General features: G+C 40.2%; 1 protein-coding gene across 5 annotated transcripts in view; it reads left to right on the plus strand.

The window, feature by feature from the left end:
* Positions 1-18,225, plus strand: part of ADAM17 (ADAM metallopeptidase domain 17) — a 53,151-nt gene that overhangs the window by 18,949 nt on the left and 15,977 nt on the right. For 3 of the 5 annotated variants that reach the window (XR_002080805.2, XM_019452425.2, XM_019452449.2), the window contains exons 5-11: positions 3,550-3,718; positions 5,411-5,544; positions 8,406-8,495; positions 10,529-10,642; positions 12,712-12,856; positions 12,964-13,052; positions 14,422-14,574. Coding sequence is in view for 4 of the 5 variants with exons in the window: in XM_019452425.2 (XP_019307970.2) it covers positions 3,550-3,718; positions 5,411-5,544; positions 8,406-8,495; positions 10,529-10,642; positions 12,712-12,856; positions 12,964-13,052; positions 14,422-14,574 (894 nt within the window). In the remaining variant the exon portion in view is untranslated. Of the gene's footprint in view, positions 1-3,549; positions 3,719-5,390; positions 5,545-8,405; positions 8,496-10,523; positions 10,643-12,711; positions 12,857-12,963; positions 13,053-14,421; positions 14,575-18,225 lie in introns of those variants that run through there. The other 2 variants (XM_053891169.1, XM_053891170.1) reach the window with 2 other exon arrangements.

Below are 18,225 nucleotides of genomic sequence, written 5' to 3' on the forward strand. Positions count from 1 at the left end.
CTTTATTGCATAATTCTTATCTGCAGTTACCTTGATATAAAAATTATTGTATTAAAATCTTAGACATAAGAGTAAACAGGAAAATGTATATATCTTATTTTTATCACATCACCATTAAACATTTTAAGCCATCACTAATTTTATCACCAAAGCTTGCTATAAATAAGGCTTATATGAATAAGCCTAGGTTAAACTTTAATCATAAGATGATTGTTTTGGAATGCCTGGATGGCTTAGTTGGTTAATCATCTGACTCTTGGTTTTGGCTCAGGTTGTGATGTCATGGCTCTTGAGATCTGCATCGGGCTCTGTTCTGGCAGTGCAGAGCCTGCTTGGGATTCTCTCTCTCCCCCTCTCTTTCTGTCCCTCTGCAACTTGCACGTGCACCTTTTCGTGCACACACACTCTCTCTCTGTTTCTCTCTACATAATAAACTTTAAAAAAAAAAAAAAAAGATGATGTTTTTCCTCCCCCCTTTCTGCTTTGAAAACGTTCAGATTTACAAAAGGACTTTATAGATACCCTGTGACCTTTCATTAACTGATAGCATACTACCACGTGTGCTTTATTGTTCTTTTTTTTCCCCTCAAAGGGAAAATAAGTTTCAGACATCATGACACTTTACCCCTAAATGCTTCAGTGTACGTCTCCTAACATTAAACGTACTCTTCTACATAGCCACAATAAGCACACCTGAGAAAATGAAAATAATTCTGTAGCATTATCTAACAACACATAGTCCAGATCTCTAGTCATCCTCAAAATCTCCTCCATAGATCTTCCCCCTCCCAATGTAGGGTCAGTTAAGGTTCTTGCCTCTTAATTAGTTGTTCATCAGTTGACTTTTTCTGGCCACTTGTTGATAATGGTGATAATAGGATTTGCTTCTATTAGTAGTAATAGTAAGTACCTTTGTCTTGAAATCTTAATATATAACTAGATTCATTATGTTATCTTTAAGATAGATGTATCAGTACTTTACCCCATGAAAAAAATTATGTTCAGATAAGTTACTTTTCGAAGGCACATAGTAGGGGTACAGTTGAGGTCTGAACCCAGATATCTCTGATCGCAAAGCCTGCTGTCTTTTTCTGTGTTAGACTGGCTGTATTAGGAAACTCTTAATATGAATTTAGAGATGTTTGATCCAGAAGAAAACATTTTTCTCTCTTCCTGTTTGTAGGCCAAATGACGGTCCCTACAACCAAGGAGTTGGTTAGGTAACTTTTTGAGGTTTCTGCTAACCCTGTGGTTCACCATCTCTTTCTTTTTTTTTTAATTTTATTTTAGAGAGAGAGCGTGAGCAGGGGAGAGGGGCAGAGGGAGAGAGAGAGAGCTCAGCGAGGAGCCTGACATGGGGCTTGATTCTGCAACCCTGGGATCATGACCTGAGCTGATCAAGTCAGACACTCAACCGACTGAGCCACCCAGGAGCCCCATTGTCTTGTTTCTTAAATCTACTCCATACATGGATTATGAAAGAAGACACACACACACACACACACACACACACTTGACTGTTGAACAACATGGATTTCAACTGCACAAGTCCACTTACATGCAGGTCTTTTTCAATAAATATATTAGAAAATTGTTTAGAGATTTGCAGTAGTTTGAAAACACAGATGAACCATGTGGCCTAGAAATGAAAAAATTAAGGGAAAGTTAGGTATTGTAAGAATATAGTATACAATACATGTAATGTACAACATATGTGAATCAGCTGTTTATGCTGTTGGTAAGGCTTCTGGTCAAGAGTAGGCTGTTAGTATTTGTTTTGGGGGCATCGAAAGGTACGTGTGGTGGATTTTCAGCTGCATGGGGGCGTCAGCGCTCCTAACCCCTCATTGTTCTAGAGTCAACTATATTTAACAGCTTTATTGAGAGAAAATTCACATTCCGTACTGTTCACACGTGTAAAGGGTGTACTTCGTTGGCTTTTCGTGTCTCCTAGAGCTATGCAGTCATCACCACCCAACGATTTTAGAACATTTTCATCATCCCCGGAAGAAACACTGTACTCTTTAGCAGCCCGCCACCCTTTGCCCCCAACTTCCCTAGACCTAGGAAACCACTAATCCACGATCTCTGTAGATTTGCTTGTTCATTCGTGTAAATGGAATCCCAATATGTGGTCTGTTGTGTTTGGCTTTTTTCACTTGGGATGTTTTTTATTTTTTTTTAATTTTTATTATTTTTTAAAAATTTATTTGAGGGAGCACGAGTTGGGGGAGGGACAGAGAGAGAGAGAGAGAGTTAGTCAGTCCCAAGCAGGGTCCGCACTGTCAGCACAGAGCCCCATGCGGGCTTGAACCACGAACTGTGAGATGATGACTGGAGCCGAAGTCACACACTCAATTCACTGAGCCACCCGGGCACCCCTCGCTTAGAATGTTTTCAGGGTTCACCCATGTTGTGGTTCGTGTCAGTACTTCATTTCTTCTTATTGCCAAATAATAGTATATTTTATGGATGTGTCACATTGTGCTTATTCATTCATCAGTTGGGCACTTGGGTTGTTTTCACTTGTTTGGCTCTTGTGAATAATGCTGTCGTGGACATTTGTGAACAAAAGTTTTTGTGTGAGTATATATTTTCTCTCGGGTTTGTAGTAGGAGTGGAATTTCTGGGTCAGATGCTATCTCTATTTTTAACCTTTTGAGGAACTGCTGAGCTGTCTTCCCCAGTGGCTGCACTTCGCATTCTACCATTTTTCATTCCATAGTACGTGAGGCTTCCGACTTCTCCACATCCTCACCAGTACTTGTTATTACCTGTCTTTGATTCCAGCTATCCTAGTGGATGTGAAGTCATGTCCTTGTGGTGTAGATTTTCATTTCCATAAGTTATGTGTATTATATAAATGTGTGTACGTGTGCACGTGTGTATATAAAATATCGTTTTGGTACTTTTCCTCACAAGCTGCCTAGTTTTGATGAGACCGGCATCCGTACAGGAGCTTTGTTCTTGCCTTGGGTAACTTTTCAAGTATGTTAGCTCTGATTTACTGTGACCGTGCGGTAGGAGAAGTGAAGATTTTTTAGAAACTGCTTTCTTGGGAAAGCGATAATAGGTTTTGGGTAACATTGCTGTGAGTTTTCAGTCTTCCCTCCTGTGGGCAAAACCTTCGTGGCACAAAGATACCGAGGAAGCTGGAATAGGATACCATGGTCAGTCTCCCTCCTTGCTAGAGGCCGTCACCCAGAGTAGGGTTGGTATGCAGCAGGCGCTCCACAAATGGTTTTGAATGATTGGAAAAGGTTATGTGTTTTCTCTTCTGGAGCTTCTAAAAGGTTTCATAACTTGTACAAAATATATACATAAAATGCTTTTTTCATATATACATAAAATCGAAGAGTGAATAATCCATGTATTTATTTACCAGCAGAGAAACTCTGAGGAAAATTGAGATGATTTATTTTTGATAAAATGACTAATCGGTTTACTTAACCTGGAAATGAACGTCATCTAGAAACAAAGAATGTTGTTAAGAATTTAGTGGTGAGGAATTCTTACATTTTGCATCTCAATTTATGTTTTCTATTTTAGCCACTTTGGAGACTAATTAATGATACTAAAGACAAAAGAATGTTAGTTTATAAATCTGAAGATATCAAGAATATTTCACGTCTGCAGTCTCCAAAAGTGTGTGGTTATATAAAGGCGGATAATGAAGAGTTGCTTCCAAAAGGGCTAGTAGACAGAGAGCCACCCGACGGTAAGACTTAAATAGTTTTTCAAATGAGAAGCAAGCATGATGTCTGTCTTCAGTAGGGGTGATTATTAATTGGGGGAAAATATTATCAAGTTATTATAGTATTTGACTTGAAAATAGAGTTTTATTCAGAAATTTAATTCTTTTGCCTATAATGTAAGAATCGAAAACACTAGAAAATAATGGAACAATAAAGATTGGAAAAAGACTGCAGAAAAGGGAAATTGAATAATCTGAGGGGATTTTTTTTTTTTTGTAAATATTAAAGAAGGATTGAGCACATATAATGTTTCAGTGGATGTGGTGAGGAAGGAAAGTTTTTTATTTGGAGAATTTAAAAATGAGAAAATAGTACCATTGAGAACAATCTTGAGATAAGTTTATAAGAAATTAGTTGGTACCAAGAGAGGTCTGTACTTTTCAGAAAGAAGGCTATCAGCCTTGGGACAGATCACTTCAGAGTCATTTAAAAACAAAACCATCTTGGAGAAATACTCTACTGTCCTCATTTTTTGAAAACTTAGAAAATTTATTACTAACATTTTAGTATATAAATACATAAATTCTCAATTTTGTATTTGATAAGGAAAATGATCTGTTACCATAAATGTTTTTAATGCCTGATTATCTTTATAGTTTTATTATTACTTTGGTTAATTCATAGACTTCTAGAAGAAAATGACAGTTTCATAGCCCAGAAGTAAATTAGTTGCTTATTTTACTTGAAGTACTTTTTTTTTTTTTTAAAGTTTTTTTTTATTTATTTATTTTTGAGACAGAGAGAGACAGAGCATGAACGGGGGAGGGTCAGAGAGAGAGGGAGACACAGAATCGGAAGCAGGCTCCAGGCTCTGAGCCATCAGCCCAGAGCCCGACGCGGGGCTCGAACTCACGGACCGCGAGATGGTGACCTGAGCCGAAGTCGGACGCTTAACCGACTGAGCCACCCAGGCACCCCTGAAGTACTTTTTAAAGTATCCTCATTTTAGAAATTAAGGAGGCACTTTCCTTGGTTTTGAATTCCACGTTAAAAAAAATTTTTTTTTAATGTTTATTTTTGATAGAGAGGGAGCGTGCATGTGCACACTCGTGCATGAGCAGGGGAGGAGCACAGAGTGGGGGTGGGGAGACACAGATATGAAGCAGCCTCCAGGTTCTGAGCTGTCAGTACAGAGCCCGATGCGGGGCTCGAACTCACGGACCGTGAGATCATGACCTGAGCTGAAGTCGGCACTTAACCAACCAACTGAGCCACCCAGGCGTCCCTGAATTCTATGATTTTAAATTTTTTTTTTTTTTAATGTTTATTTATTTTTGAGACAGAGAGAGACAAAGCATGAACGGGGGAGGGGCAGAGAGAGAGGGAGACACAGAATCTGAAGCAGGCTCCAGGCTCTGAGTTGTCAGCCCAGAGCCCGACGCGGGGCTCGAACTCACAGACCGTGAGATCATGACCTGAGCCGAAGTCGGACGCTTAACTGACCGAGCCACCCAGGCGCCCCTATGATTTTAAAACCTCATATGACTTTTCATTTTTCTGTCTTCCTCCAAATTGTTTTTTTGTTTAAAATATCTTTAAGGATACTGAGCACAAATAATGTTTGTTTCAAAAGTATGCTAGATTTAAAGCGTTACTATAAAAAACTCCTTGTTTTGATGAATTTTGATTTAATAGTGCATACAAATTCATATTAGAGCTTGTTCATCGGGTGAAGAGACGAGCTGACCCTAATCCCATGAAGAACACGTGTAAATTGTTGGTGGTAGCAGATCATCGCTTTTACAAATACATGGGCAGAGGGGAAGAGAGCACAACTACAAATTACTTGGTGAGTATCTGATACTGCATCAGGTCACTGGACACAAAGACCCAGTTAGGTAGGCGAATTCCGTCCGAGAGAAGACTGCTGTGATGTGAAATGTGATGAAACAAGATTTGTTTCAGATGCCCTGTCATTTCCTAAAATATCTGGGAGCTCTCTGAAGTTCTTAACATTACTCTGTAGAGATTCTAGTTTCAAATATTTGAAACCCCATTTTACCTTTGAACTACTCTTTTCTGCACAAGAGAATTTTTATGCATACTAATTAGGTTTAGGAAGAGTTCATAACATAGGCTTCCCTTCTGTTCAAGTGAACTTTCTGGAAACATCACTGCTATAATGGCCGTGATCCTGTTGGTGACTCATGTATGGATGTATGCTCCAGAGTGGAAAAAAAAGTATTTGTATGAACCTCTGTGTGTTCTTCGCCTCTATGTTTATTTCAGAGGAGATGGTCTGCTTGTTTCATGTTGTATAAAATAGCTAATTGTTGGAATATAAATACGTGGAATAGATGGGATTTACAAGGTCCTAACTGTAAAGATTCAAAGGAAAGATTACAGAAGTACTGACATGGGTTTTTAAGCCTTTACTGTTATAATTTGAAAAGCCAAGGGAATCCTATTTCATTGACATTTTTTGTTGCTATGATCTCATTCGTCATGATAACTGGGCACTGACAAAATGTTGTTGTTGAGGGAATAAAAGAGAATACAGCTATTCATGATCCAAGAGCCTAGGCCTTTCTCATTGCCTTGCTCATTGCCTTGCTTGTTCCGTTCTCTGTGTTTCATTTGTACCCTCCCTCACCCTTCTTTCCCTTCCCTTCCAATGTCAAGTGAAAGAATTTATTATGAGGGTAGTAGGAGTAGTGTGTGAAGTCACTGTAATTCTTGTTCCGAATTGAGATTCTTTCTTGAAAAAGCTCCTTTCTCAATACGGGTTTTGTATTAAAAGATCTTAATTTCCTTTTTTTGTTCATTATACCACAATGTGAATATAATGAGAGGTCTAGTCTTAGAAATTGTATTTTTTAGTTTTACACTTACTATAAGCAAAGAACAGTTTCTTAGATCTGTAATGTGCTTCACAGTTACTGGAACAAACCTCATCTGGCTAGTTTTTGAACAATAGAATAGTCTCCTTGAGGAAAAGATGGGTAATGAGCATTTTGTTCTTACGTAGTTTGAATCATCCTTGACCCTCCTCCCCCAGTATTCTTTGTCTGCCTCCCTTCCCAAAGCAGAGAACAGAAGAAAGGAGGAACGTGGAGCCTCACTCCTCTGTCCATCTCTTTACCTGGTCCTTGGTGCTGGTTTGCCCAGGGAGGGTCGGGGAGGGATTGAGCAGTATCTGTCCCTGCTCCTCATCTCTTTTCTTCTCTTTCCTTTCCTTTCCTTTCCTTTCCTTTCCTTTCCTTTCCTTTCCTTTCCTTTCCTTTCCTTTCCTTTTTCTTCCTTCCTTTTTTCTTTCTTTCTTTCTTTCTTTCTTTCTTTCTTTCTTTCTTTCTTTCTTTCTTTCTCTTTCTTTCTTTTTGAAATTTTAAATTTTATTTAAATCCAAGTTAATATACAGTGTAGTATTGGTTTCAGGAGTAGAATTCAGTGATTCATCACTTACATACAACACCCAGTGCTCATCCCAGCAAGTGCCGTCACCCATCTCGCCCATCCCCCAACCCAACAACATGCCTCCAGCAACCCCCAGTTTGTTTTCTATATTTCAGAATCTCTTATGGTTTGCCTCCCTGTTTTTATCTTATTTTTCCTTCCCTTCCCCTATGTTCATCTGTTTTGTTTCTTAAAATCCACGAGTGAAATCATATATTAATCTTTCTCTGACTTATGTTGCAAATGATAAGATTTCATTCTTTTTGATCAAGTAATATTCCATTATATGTATATATGAGGTATATATATATATATATATATATATATATATATACATACACATACATACATATATCATATATTCTTTATCTGTTTGTCAGTTGATGAACATTTGGGCTCTTTCCATAACTTGGCTATTTGGGTTCCTCCTTTCCGAGAAAGACATTTGAGGTTCTTGCTAAAAACTAGAGTGAAGAGACTACTTCTTAGAAGGGAATATTTTAGGTACGTTGATTGACTTTGAACTTTCAGTATTATGGTTGAATGGAATGGCAGTTTTTTAAAAAAGTCTGTTACTTGATATTTTGGTTCCATATGCAATTGATAACCTAAAATTTGAGATTAACTGTATCATTTCTTTTTTTTTTTTTTAATGTTTTTTTAAATTTATTTTTGAAAGAGACAGAGCATGAGCAGGGGAGGGGCAGAGAGAGACAGAAACACAGTCTGTGTGATTCAGACTCATGGTCGCAAGATCATGACCTGAGCCAACGTCGGCTGCTGAAGGGACTGAGCCACTCAGACACCCCTAACTGTACCACTTCTTGGTTCTGGTAGCAGTATGTTTGCGGCTAGGAATCATTGTTAGTGTTGTCAGTGATGAAGACTAACTTCTTTTTTTTTTTCCTAAGTTTATTCTTGAGAGGGAGAGAGCTCACACACGAGCGCAAGAGGGACAGAGAGAGAGAGAAAGAGAGAGAGAGTCCTCAGCAGACTACACAGTGTCAGTGTAGAGCCCGACACGGGGCTTAAACTTGTCAACTGTGAGATCATGACCTGAGCCCAAATCAAGAGTTGGACACTCAACTGACTGTGCCACCCACACCCCCCAAGAATAACATCTTAATGCTTGTTTTCTCATTGGTGGAAACTTTCACAGTGACATTTTCTCTAAACTGGCGTTTGTAATCCCGACAAAATTTATATTACATTGCAAAGCGTAGTAAACATATGCATGTCTTTCTTTTATAAACACAGATAGAGCTTATTGACAGAGTTGATGACATCTATCGGAACACTTCATGGGACAACGCGGGTTTTAAAGGTTACGGAATACAGATCGAGCAGGTACTTACCAACGGATGTGGCTTTTATTACTCAGCTGAGTGATGCCATCTAAGTATTTGTCACTTGTATTCAGAGTCCAGAAGCTTATCTTAGATTCTGATCTTAAATATTTTCAAATGCCAGTGATTTTTATCTAATAAATTGTGCAGCGTTTTGAAATAATTATTTATAGATTGTGAAGTTTTTTGTTCTTAGGCTTGTTGTAGGCAGAATGCTTTTTTACATTGCTGTGATTTCTTCTTTCTCAGAATTTATTGTTTTTATCCTCTTCATTGTTTTACTTTTTTTTGATGATGCTTTGCATCTTTAGTCAGAATGCCGATACATACTGCTGAATCCTTAGAAAATGTATTCAAAAATACTGTGTACATTTGTAAGGCATTTATGCCTATAGAACCAGTGGGTCTCTTTTCCCCAGAATCTTCTGATTTTTTATAGTCTGTCAATGGAGTATGTCCAGCAATGATGTCTCAGTGTCATCTTATCTTGCAGTAAAAATTGTGTTAAATTGGTAATACTGATTAAAAAGATTTCTGAAATCAGCTATTGCTTTCGACAGACATTTTAATGTGTAAATTATCTTTATTTTTTCCAAGCTGTTTGTATTAAATTAACTATATTCTTATAGGTTCTATAGCCTAGAATTTAGAGCTTTAAAAAAAAAAAAAAACTTTAGAAATCATGCATCATACTATACTTTATAAATGTTAAACGTTTGTAGTACTTGTATAAAACTAAGAGAATTATTTTTCCCTTTTCCATTCTCTTTTACTGTTTTGCATTTTCTTTTAAGTTATTATCTGAATAGGTAATGTATACACATGGTACAAAAGCCAGTGAAAAGTAAGTCTCTTCAGCCTCTGCCCACTGTCAAACCAGCCCCTTCCCAGAGCCATCCATGTCACGAGTTTCATAAGTATCGTTCTAGAAGTACTTTGTGCATGTATGGCATGTGTATGTGTATGTGTGTATTTGACACATGGTGGTCTGCTCTACTCTTGCACCTTGCTTTTTCATTTTGCGAATATGTTGGCGATTATTCCGTTATGGTACATAGAAAGCTGCCTCACTTGTTTAAAACAGCTGCATTGTGTTCAAGTTTTAGGGAACCAAGAAATAAAACTCCTTTTTTGCCTTAAGAACTTGGAACCACTTGGAAAAATAGGTGCAGTATAGGAGATAAAAATCTCAGCTTTATGATAACGATGACACTTGGGTTGGAGGATGTGGTTTAGCTGGGCAGTTGCACTGGGCTTCCCTCTATTTCATCCCAGAATTGATCTTGACCACCTACCACCAAAGCCGCAGAGGCAGAGCCCTCCCCTGTGAGCTTACTGCTTGGTGGCAGACCATACACACTCTGTCCAGGCAGGCAGATCCGGAAGAGAGGCCAGAAACGGCTGAGCTGAGCATGGCTTAGTTCTTTTTCCTAAACAAACTCACCAGTTGATAACGTTTCATTTCTTTTGGAGAAAACCCTTTGTTCCCTTTTTTATTAAAGCAGGATTAACATGAATTTTTACTGTATGTGCAAGGAAAAGCCCCTGTCCTTTACAATCTTTTATTCCTCTGCAATGATAGACATGTAATTGTTCTGTGTCTCTGAATCATTGATTATATTGGAATAAATATTTTAGGCTCATAGAACCCAAGTTCTCATTTTATCAGACCAAATATAGAGGAAGTAAGAATTTTTTTTACATATAATTTATTGTCGAATTGGTTTCCATACAATACCCAGTGCTCATCCCAACAGGTGCCCTCCTCAATGCCAAGGAAGTAAGAGTTTAGAAGCACATTTATAAATTGATAAATCATTCATTGACCTACATATTTTCCATACCATATGCTTCTCAGTTTGTTTTTAAACATTGAATATTAGAGCTGAAGAATCTTATGGAACTTGGGTTTAAAACATTGTTTCTAGAGTGGTAGGTGATCTTATTTTGAATAGCTAAAACAATGCAGTATTATTCCAGAGTCTTCTGACTTTTTTCTGAAGTGTTCTAAGTGTATCGTCTCTTTAAGTATAGATTCGCATTCTCAAGTCTCCACAAGATGTGAAACCTGGTGAAAGGCACTATAACATGGCAAAAAGTTACCCAAATGAAGAAAAGGATGCTTGGGATGTGAAGATGTTGCTAGAGGTAGGTGGTGGAATCCTTAGTGGGACCCTGTGAGCGTCCTTTCTGGTTTCTAATACACGAGGTGTGTCTGCATTAATGAAGGGGCACATCAACAAAGGTTATTGAAAATCAGGAGCAGCTTCCCCCCCCCCCCGCCCAATCCAGCAGTGACCTCACCCCTACAGCCGGGCAGACAGCACAATGGGCCAAAAAGTTATGAAAATGAAAAATGCTTGAGAGTGGTGCTTCTTAAACTTAGTATCTTTGAGAACCTAGTGAAGTATTGGGACTTCAGAAAGTAGATGGATACCCAATATGTACATTTTTTGCACACCGTTTTGTGCAGGTTTCTTTGAAACTCATCAGTAGATCTCCTAGGCCAGGATATGTCAAACAGTATGACAGTGTATTGGTAGAAATATAACTTGGAGATCTGAAAGTTTTCTACAGGATTTAAAAATCTTTGTATCTTGGGGCACCTGGGTGGCTCTGTCAGTTAAGCAGCCAACTTTGGCTCAAGTCACGATCTCACGGCTCCTGGGTTTGAGCCCCACATCAGGCTCTGTGCTGACAGGTCAGAGCCTAGAGCCTGCTTTGGATTCTGTGTCTCTGTCTCTGTCTGTCTGTCTCTCTCTCTCTCTCTCTCTCTCTCTCTCTCTCTCTCTCTCTGCGCCCCTCCTCTGCTTGCTCTCTGTCTCTCTCACTCAAAAAAATAAACACTGGAAAAAAATAAAAATCTTTGTGTCTTTATTCTGGTGATAAATCTAAAGGTAGCCTAATCATTTTCTGCCATTTGGATTCTTGACAGGGATGATTGATCCTTTTTGCCACATGATTTCAGTGTCTTGGGTTTGTATATGCTATTGCTTTGTGGTAAAATGGCCTTCTATGAAGTGATAGTGATCTTTAATATGTTAGTAAGTGTATTGGTGTCCAATGGTTGCTCTCACAAATTACTGCAAATTCAGCAGCTTCTAACAATGCTTATTTATCTAATAGTTTCCATGGGTTAGGCCATGCATAGCATGGCTCATCAGTCTCACAAGGCAAAAATTAAGTTTTCAAAGCTTGAATTAAAGGATATTCCCAACTCTTCATCCAAGTTGAGATCGATAGAGTGCTTCATCGTATAGTACCCTACATGCCTTATCTGCTGTGTTTCACTGCCATCCCAGAGGTTGAGACAGCACTGTTTCCCCCCCCCCCCTTTTTTTTAATGTTTGTTTATTTTTGAGAGAAAGAGAGATAAGTATGAGTGGTGGAGGGCAGGAAGAGAGGGAGACACAGAATCCGAAGCAGGCTCCAGGCTCCAGGCTCCAAGCTGCTAGCACAGAGCCCGATGCGGGGCTTGAACCCATTAGCCGTGAGATAGTGACCTGAGCTGAAGTGGGACGCCCAACTGACTGGGCCACCCAGGCGCCCCTAGCACTGTTGACTTCTAAAGAGGCTCACCAAGTGAGTTAGTGTGTTAGGTCTGCTAGTAACAAAGCACCACAGACGAGGGGGCTTAACAGAATTTTATTTCTCATAGTTCTGGAGGCTGAAAAACCAAAGCAAACTTAAAAAAAAAGAAAGAAAAACCTGCAGAACCTGGGCACCTGGCTGGCTCAGTCAGAAGAGTATGCGACTCTTAATCTTGGGGTTGTTTGAGCCACGTTGGGTGTAGAGATTACCAAAAATAAATAGGGGGGAAAAACCCTATAAAACCAATAGAATCCTTGAAATACTTTAGAGGGATCTGTTTTGGTATGAGGTCCTACATCTCCTCAAGGAAATATTCAAGCACTGAGACTGACAGAAGTGGAATGTCTTCAGGGCCAGGCTGCATGTCTGCACACTAGCCCTCTTAGTTTTGAGCTGTTCTCAAAAGCTGCCAAGCTCTTCCCTGTCATACCCTCCTCCCTGACTAGACAGCACTCCGTTCCTTAATGTGTGCAGGTGGGTGACAAGTGTAGGTAATTGTACTCAGTTTTGTGGGCTGAAGCAGAAGTGCAGTCAGTCATATGTTATCGTTCCCCGGTGTCGGGCTGAAACGTCTTTTAGTCTGATGTCATTGTTAATCTAATTAAGAATGCTTTTTTTTCTTAAAGCAATTTAGCTTTGATATAGCTGAGGAAGCATCTAAAGTCTGCCTCGCACATCTTTTCACCTATCAAGATTTTGATATGGGAACTCTTGGATTAGCTTACGTCGGTTCTCCCAGAGCAAACAGCCACGGAGGTGTTTGTCCAAAGGGTAAGTTTCCATTTGTTGTGTGGCTGTGTGAGAATGGCAGACTGAGTAGATTGTATTGTAGTTCTGTGCTAAATGAGCAATCTGTCTCTGTTTCCTTTGTCCTCTAGCTTACTATAGTCCAATTGGAAAGAAGAATATCTATTTGAATAGTGGTTTGACCAGCACAAAAAATTATGGTAAAACCATCCTTACAAAGGTATGTTCTCTTATTTTTTAAAAGGATAGATTTTGAGTTTATTGTGGTAGAACCTCAACTTTATATATTTACGTAGGTATCTTTTAGAAAAGTAATACATGCTTTTGTTAGTTTGTTTCCACCTAAAAATATAACATGTGTTTTGGTGGGAAATGTGAAAATAAAAAATACAAAGGAAAAGATAAAATTACCTGTGAGATTTCTTTTGAGACCCTCCCACCCAGGGCCATTGTTTCTCCTGAAGACACCACCACCCACCCACCCCCCCACTCCCCGCCCCGGCCCTGCCCCGAACTCTTCATCTTGTGGCTCCTAGGCTCCTGGTCCTGCTGTGTAGCTGTCATTTGAAGACCTCTCCATACTCCGTCATTTCCTGAACCTCATCTTCTTCCTCTTTGTTGATTTATACCATCATTTTGGTGTAGCGTATGTTCCAGAGCTTCCTAAGAAAGCATACGTGAGAGGCAAATTGAGATTTTTACATATCTGAAAATGTCTTTACCCTACTCTTAAATTTGATTGATAATTAAGTTTTCTCAGTGCTTGAAGGCATCGCTCCATTATCTTCTACTGTTTTGTGTTACTATTAGAATCTGAAGTCATTCCGATTTTTTATCCTTTGTATGTGACCAGTTTTTTCCTCTAGAAGATTTTAGGATCTTGTTTTTGCCCAGATAGATCCATTAGGAATGGGTAAGGCACATTCCAGCAAATCCATACAACTGAAAAGCCAATAAACATTGACTTAAATAATAGGGGTATTTGCCTCAGTCAACGACAAGGTCATGGATAGCATCCTGTGGGTGCTGTAGCAGCTCGGTGATGCCCTCAGGGAGCCCGGATGTTTCCAGTTTTCACTCAGCCACTCTGAGCACAGGCCTCTGTCCTCCTGCTTATCATCTCCTGCTCACAAGGTGGTTCTCTTCTGTGTTGCAGAAAGGAGGACAAAGCCTAGTCTGTCCCTTTCTAAAAGCTTCTCTGTGGAAGTCCCACCCACTGGCTTCTGTTTATATCCCACTGGACAGAACCAGTCACGAGGCTGACCTGCCCTCAAGGAAATATGGAAAGGTGGTTTATTTTAGTTGAGTGTATTGCCACCGGAGTGGGATTAGGAAGGGGAGAATGGATATTGATCGGAAATACGAATCTGATACGCTGGTAGTTTGGCTACGATGTTATAGTTGGTGTAGGTATTTTATTCCACTGTGCTGGGCCCTTCAGTCCAGACACTCCCAACTCCCACAGTCCAACTGATACTCTGTCGTTGATCGCATTCATCAAGACCCCATTTAAGAAATCACGGCCTAGCTGGCCAATGCAGCTGATGGTTGGTGTCAGGAAATAATGTTTTCTTTGCACGATCCTTAAGGAAGCTGACCTGGTTACAACTCATGAATTGGGACACAATTTTGGAGCAGAACATGATCCGGATGGCCTAGCGGAATGTGCCCCAAATGAGGACCAGGGAGGAAAATATGTTATGTATCCCATAGCGGTGAGTGGAGATCACGAGAACAATAAGGTGTGTATCTTTTGGAGCTTTTTAAGGTTAGGAAAGAAAGAGGCTATATTTAATTATAATGAGAGCCCAGTAAAGCATTCAGTTCTAGGGATGGAGCTGCAAATTACAAAGTACCCTCAAACCTGGTTGTGTGTTTGAGAGTGAAACATGGTCCATCAGATCTGGTTAAAGCTATCATTTCGACTGGTATCAAAGCTAATCATATGTTGATTTGGGCTATATGGAAAATCAGTGACAGTAATGGCTTGTATTGGAGGTCTAAATGGCAAGGTCTGGTGCAAGTTAAAAATTTCCTGTCATTTCTTATACAGGTTGTCATTCATTTTAAGTCTACAGTACTTAACAATTGGTATGGTTTTTTGTTGTTGTTTTGTTTTTAACATTTGTTTATTTTCGATAGAGAAAGAGACAGAGTGTGAGCCAGGGAGGGTCAGAGAGAGAGAGGGAGACAACAGAATCCAAAACGGGTTCCAGGCTCTGAGCTATCAACTATCAGCTCAGAGCCTGATGCGGGGCTCAAACTCACAAACTGTGAGATCATGACCTGAGCCGAAGTTGGACACCCAACTGACTGAGCCACCCAGGCGCCCCTGGCATGGGTTTTTAAAAAAAAATTTTTTTAATGTTTATTTTTGAGAGAGAGAGAGACAGAGACAGAATTCTAGTTGGGGAGGGGCAGAGAGAGGAGACCCAATTTGAAGCAGGCTCCAGGCTCTGAGCTGTTAGCACAGAGCCTGACGTGGGGCTCAAACCCATGAACTATATGAGATCATGACCTGAGCTGAAGTCAAACACTTAACTGACTGAGCCACCTAGGCGCCCCTGCATGTTTTTATAAACTTCAACACAATCCGTAATTTGACAGAGTATAAGCCTCCCGCAGGAAAGGCCTGTGCTTGTCGTGTTCACAGCTCTGTCTCCAGTACCTAGTAGGGGTACCTGGCATATAATAGTTTGTTGAGTAACTAAATTAACAGTTGGCTCCTAGGATTTTTGAGAGTACACCAGTCCTTGGCATGGGGTACTGTGAGCCTCTTGAGAGACCGTAAGAGTGGCTGTGGCTGACTTAGAGTTTGGATTGAACGTGTTCATCGGTGTCTGATTCTTGCATTTTACTTGGTGTTAAACAGCATGAGGCATAATGAGGAAAACATACTGGTTTTGTTGCTGAGTGAGAGTTGGCTGGCTCTACCCAGGAAAGACGGTGAAGTGTTTCTCCTGACTCTTCTTTTGAGCCGGCACTTGGCTCTTTAGAGCCTGGCATGGAGCTAGAGGACCAGGTTATTTTTGTGTTTCCCTGGTCCCGGCCCTGCTTTTTTGAAAGTGTCTTTCTCATGTTCTTTTGTCCTCTTTTTCCTTGGCTGTTATGTATAAACAGTCTCTTCTTCTTTTGCATTGCACCTGAAGTTTTATTTTTCCTCTGCCTGATAGCTCGCGCCGGAGGCCCTTTTCCCTCCTCATTTCTGCCTACTCTTCCGACTTATCACATTCCCTGTTGAGTTTTCCTCCATTTTTCTGAGTTGTCTCTGCATTTCTGAATATGTACATTGTAGTTCAGGGCTGTTCAGTAGAAGGTTCTGGGATGATGGCAATATTCTGTGTTAATACAGTAGCCACTAGCCAGATGTGGCCATTGAGCACTTGAAATGTAGCTGGAGAGACTAACTGAATTTTAAGTTCTATTTTATTTAAATTCAATAGTGATTGCCTGGGGCTGGAGGTAAGAATGGGAATTAACTGTAAAAGGACACAAGGGATCTTATTGGAGGCAAGAAAATGTCCACAATGTGGTGATGGCCACGCCACTTGATAAAGTGACTGGGAATCGTTGACTTGTACATTTGAGATGGGTGAATTTTGTGATATGTAAAATACGTCTTACTAAAGCTATTAAAAAACAACAACAACAACAAACCAGTGTGAGGGCAGAGGGGAAGTGGTGAGGGTACAGAAGAGTCATGAAGGCGTGAGTCGGTCCTCGTAGAAGCTGGTGAGCGGCATGTGGGTGTTGACAATACTGTTCTGTCCATGACGAGTGAACATTTCTTTTTTTTAACTTATTTTTTTAATTTTTATTTATTTTTTAAATTTACATCCAAGTCAGCATATGGCGTAACAATGATTTCAGGAGTAGATTCTTTAATGCCCGTTACCCATTTAGCGCATCGCCCCTCCTACAACCCCTCCAGTAATCCTCTGTTCTCCATATTTGAGAGTCTCTTATGTTTTTGTCCCCCTCCCTGTTTTTATATTATTTTTGCTTCCCTTCCCTTATGTTCATCTGTTCTGTGTCTTAAAGTCCTCATATGAGTGAAGCCTTAAGATTTTTGTCTTTCTCTGACTCATTTCACTTAGCATAATACCTCGCCGTTCCATCTACATAGTTGCAAATGGCAAGATTTCATTCTTTTTGATTGCCGAGTAATACTCCATTGTATGTATATACCACATTTTCTTTATCCCTTCATGCATCGATGGACATCTGGGCTCTTTCCATCCTTTGGCTATTGTCGATAGTGCTGCTGTAAACATGGGGGTGCATGTGTCCCTTCGAAACAGCACACCTGTATCCCTTGGATAAATACCCAGTAGTGCAGTTGCTGGGTCATAGGGTAGTTCGATTTTTAATTTTTTGAAGAACCTCCATACTGTTTTCCAGAGTGGCTGCACCAGTTTGCATTCCCAGTGAGTGAACATTTCTGTAAGTGTGAAGTACGTGGTGAGGAAAAATAAATTCACGGAGCCACACTTGGCTCGTGGCTACAGTATTGGACAGTGCGCTCTAGATTGTAGTCATTTGCTTCTTTGTTACGAGGATGGGGTCGGTGTTTTGGGGGAAATCGTCTTACTTTTTGGCAGACTCTTTTTGTACAAGTTCTCCTCAGTGAACTTTCCCCACGAGCTCTTCAAGCGGCCCGGGAAGGACTTCTAATGAGAACAGCGCCTGGCCAGGCCTTTTGTTTTTTAATTCAGGAAGTGTTGGTCTGTCCTTGTTGGATGTAGAGCTTACTTAAAAAGTCAAAATAAGAAAAGATGGGCCACCTGGGTGGCTCAGTCGGTTGAGCGTCTAACTAGCTCAGGTCATGATCTTGCGGTCAGTGGGTTCGAGCCCCACATTGGGCTCCATGCTGATAGCTCAGAGCCTGGAGCCTGCTTCATTTTCTGTCTCTCCCTCTCTCTCTGCCCCTCCGCTACTCACGCTCTCTGTCTCTCATAAACGAACGAGTGTTAAAAAATAAAAGAAAAAAAAAGTGTAGGACAAAAAAAGAGGTGTTAGTCTATCAAAAACAATTTATCCATTTATTTATTTTGTTCCAAGCATGTCATATTTTGCGTATTTTCTATTAGTTTGGTTTACCCAACTAACAAACTTGTAAAAATATATTAGGTTATCTTCTAATCTACATTTTAAATCGATTCCTTAATAAAAATGTTTTTAACTAGATTAAAAGGGCTCCAGGTTCCTCGACCTCAAAAGACAGGGCCTGGCACCTCCCGCAGACCAGCTGCTGAGAAGTGACATGTGGCCTAGTGACTTGTGCGGCAGGCCTTCTGTGTGGCCAGATGGCCTGAGGGATTTTTGGCACAAGAGGAGAGAGTGTGGGAAGGATGCAAAGAGAAGGCCAGAGGTCTTCAGGGAGCGTGGAGGCC

This window comes from Panthera pardus, unplaced genomic scaffold (genome assembly GCF_024362965.1).
Source record: "Panthera pardus isolate Hobbes unplaced genomic scaffold, ASM2436296v1 HiC_scaffold_26, whole genome shotgun sequence".
NCBI classification, from domain to species: Eukaryota; Metazoa; Chordata; class Mammalia; order Carnivora; family Felidae; genus Panthera; species Panthera pardus.